General features: G+C 40.4%; 1 protein-coding gene across 1 annotated transcript; it reads left to right on the plus strand.

The window, feature by feature from the left end:
* The first annotated feature begins 634 nt into the window (after positions 1 to 634).
* LOC145992434 (glutamate receptor ionotropic, kainate 3-like) lies at positions 635 to 2,215 on the plus strand. Its single transcript, XM_083128819.1, has one exon. The coding sequence runs from the start codon at positions 635 to 637 to the stop codon at positions 2,213 to 2,215; it is 1,581 nt and encodes a 526-aa protein (XP_082984945.1).
* The last annotated feature ends 233 nt before the right edge of the window (positions 2,216 to 2,448 follow it).

Genomic DNA, 2,448 nt, shown 5'->3' on the forward strand with positions numbered 1-2,448 from the left:
TGAAATATTTCGTATTATCAACTTAAATGATCCACCTTGTATAACACAAGTAACGTTGAAGATTGACTACATTTAATATCCCTTAGGCAATTAATCCTGCTTTGAAAATACACATATACATTGAATATTACTGAATAAAATTTCTAATAATTGTCATCAAAGTCTTGTTTCATATTTCATATATACTAGTCACTGTAGAAACTATTGAACAAACTCTTGTAAATATGCATATACTGCTACCGTGAACTTACAATTATACACAAAGTCAGAATAATGAATGTCGGTAGAATTTATTTATGCTCTCATCTTACAGGTCAAATGACGCATGGATGGTTGCAATGTCCATATCCTGATGGTCCTGGGAATGATTTCAATTCTGGAAACCATCCACGGAAAAATCCATTTACGCAACAATATTTCTGAAACTTGGACTACAAAATGCATGTGTAGTGTAATCAAGAACTTCTCTACCGAAGCAAATTCTTTGTTTATTGCAAAACAGGAAGCTAAGAGCATAGAACAGTGTTTCGAATCGCAAAGCTTCCCGTGGGACTCCCCTCTCATCGCCATTAACGATTTGATTGTCTACAGCAACGGATTTCATGTTGAAGATGTGCGTCCTTTTCATATTTACATGTGGACGACTTTAAAGGAGTTCAGCGAAGAGATAAATGTTCTTGTGAATCTTCGCATTTGGAATCCAGGCTCTAATGTGTTTATTTTCTTAACGGACAAGACTGTCACCAAACGACATCTGAGAACGATATTTGATACTATGTTTGCACTGAAGGCTGTGAATGTGATGGTTATTTCTATATCTGAAGAAAACATACGGTTTTACTCCTATTTTCCATATTCGTTTGAAAGATGTGGAGTCTCTAACATAATTATGTTCAACACTTCCAAAATTTGCGCAGAACTAGGCGATGCCAATTTGTTTCCTGACAAAGCGAGCGATCTGAAGCAATGTTCTCTACTCGTGAGCACATTCAATTACCCGCCAGTTGTCATAATGCAATCTGGGAGGAATGTGGTCGAAGGTCTTGAAGGTTATCTTCTGCTAACGCTATCAGAAATCATGAACTTCTCTGTCAGCGTAGGCGTACCTAAAGATGGCGTTACGTTTGGTTACAAGGTCAGCAACGGTACATATGTTGGTGCTTTCGGCGACCTGGTGTACGGGAGGGCAGACGTTGCTTTAGGTTCATTCACTCCAAATATAGACAGATATAACGCTCTGGATTTCGTCGAGGAGTCAGATACCTTGCAGTTAGTCTGGGCTATTCCGAAAGCGCGTCGCGTTTCTGCCAGCAAGAGTATATTCTTACCTTTCGATCGTTGCTTATGGGTTGCTGTTGTAGTTACCCAGATTATATTCTTAACGTTTGTTCTGTGCACGAGAAGGTTCTTCAGGGAAAGCAGCAGCACGGTGGTGAAAAGCCCCAGTCTGTACCTCTTAGCTGCCCTTGTGGCTGTCAGCGTTCCGGGTAAAATCAAAACCAACTTGTTCAGAATTATGTTCATCAACTGGCTCTTCTACTCACTAGTGATAACCACGAGCTACAGCAGTTCCTTAGTCGGATTCTTGACCATGCCTCTTTACGAGCACCAAATGGACACGATAGAGGAGATACTGGACAAAGGTATCAGCTTTGGTGCCTCAAGAGGCGACAGGTCGCTGTTCAGTTACAGCGGGGACGAAACTTCGAAGCTAATCTTCGAGAAATGCGTTTCGGTTGATTCCCTTCTTGACACCTTGCATCGAACGTCTACGGCAAGAGACTTCGTAGTGGCCATGAACTCCCTCAGCCTGAGGTACGCTATCACCGAGAAGTACTTGGACGACAACGGCGTTCCTCTTGTGCATGCTTCATCGGAAACCATTCTGACCTACTTCAGGGTGATCCTCATGCAGAAACGTTCAATTCTCACTCGAAGATTCCAGTCTATTGCAAGGCTACTTTTCGAGTCTGGCTTGAGACGGAAATGGGAGGCGGACATATTCATGAAATCATCGCGCAACAGGAAAATACCTGAAAACCTTCCACTTTCCACCCGACATTTGTACGGAGCTTTGCTGTGGCTGTGTTTCGGAATAGCGGCGAGTTGTTTGTTGTTTCTGACCGAGAATTTGTATTTCTTGTTTAGAAAGCAAATAGCAATAAGAAAAATCACAGACAGTCGCGTTTACCGACGTAGGAATATATTCTTCTAACTGTTTTTTTATTCTCTAAAAATATCCTCTGTATTCTGTATTTACGCAGTGTGAACTATTACAAGTGATAACTACGATAATATCAATGATGTGTCTTGGAGAAGTCATCATTATGACATGCAGATAAAATGATTTTATTTAAAAAAGGAAATTTCTGCAAACAAATATTTTAAGCTTCACAATAGTAATATTTAATTCTAGCAATATTTTCTGAAGAAACACAAGCTGGCTCT

Source organism: Lepisma saccharinum, chromosome 9, assembly GCF_977018435.1.
Source record: "Lepisma saccharinum chromosome 9, izLepSacc3.1, whole genome shotgun sequence".
Lineage (NCBI taxonomy): Eukaryota > Metazoa > Arthropoda > Insecta > Zygentoma > Lepismatidae > Lepisma > Lepisma saccharinum.

Bases quoted from the DNA above. Each gene is read 5' to 3' on its own strand.
- LOC145992434 (XM_083128819.1), top strand. From the start codon at position 635: ATGTGGACGACTTTAAAGGAGTTCAGCGAAGAGATAAATGTTCTTGTG.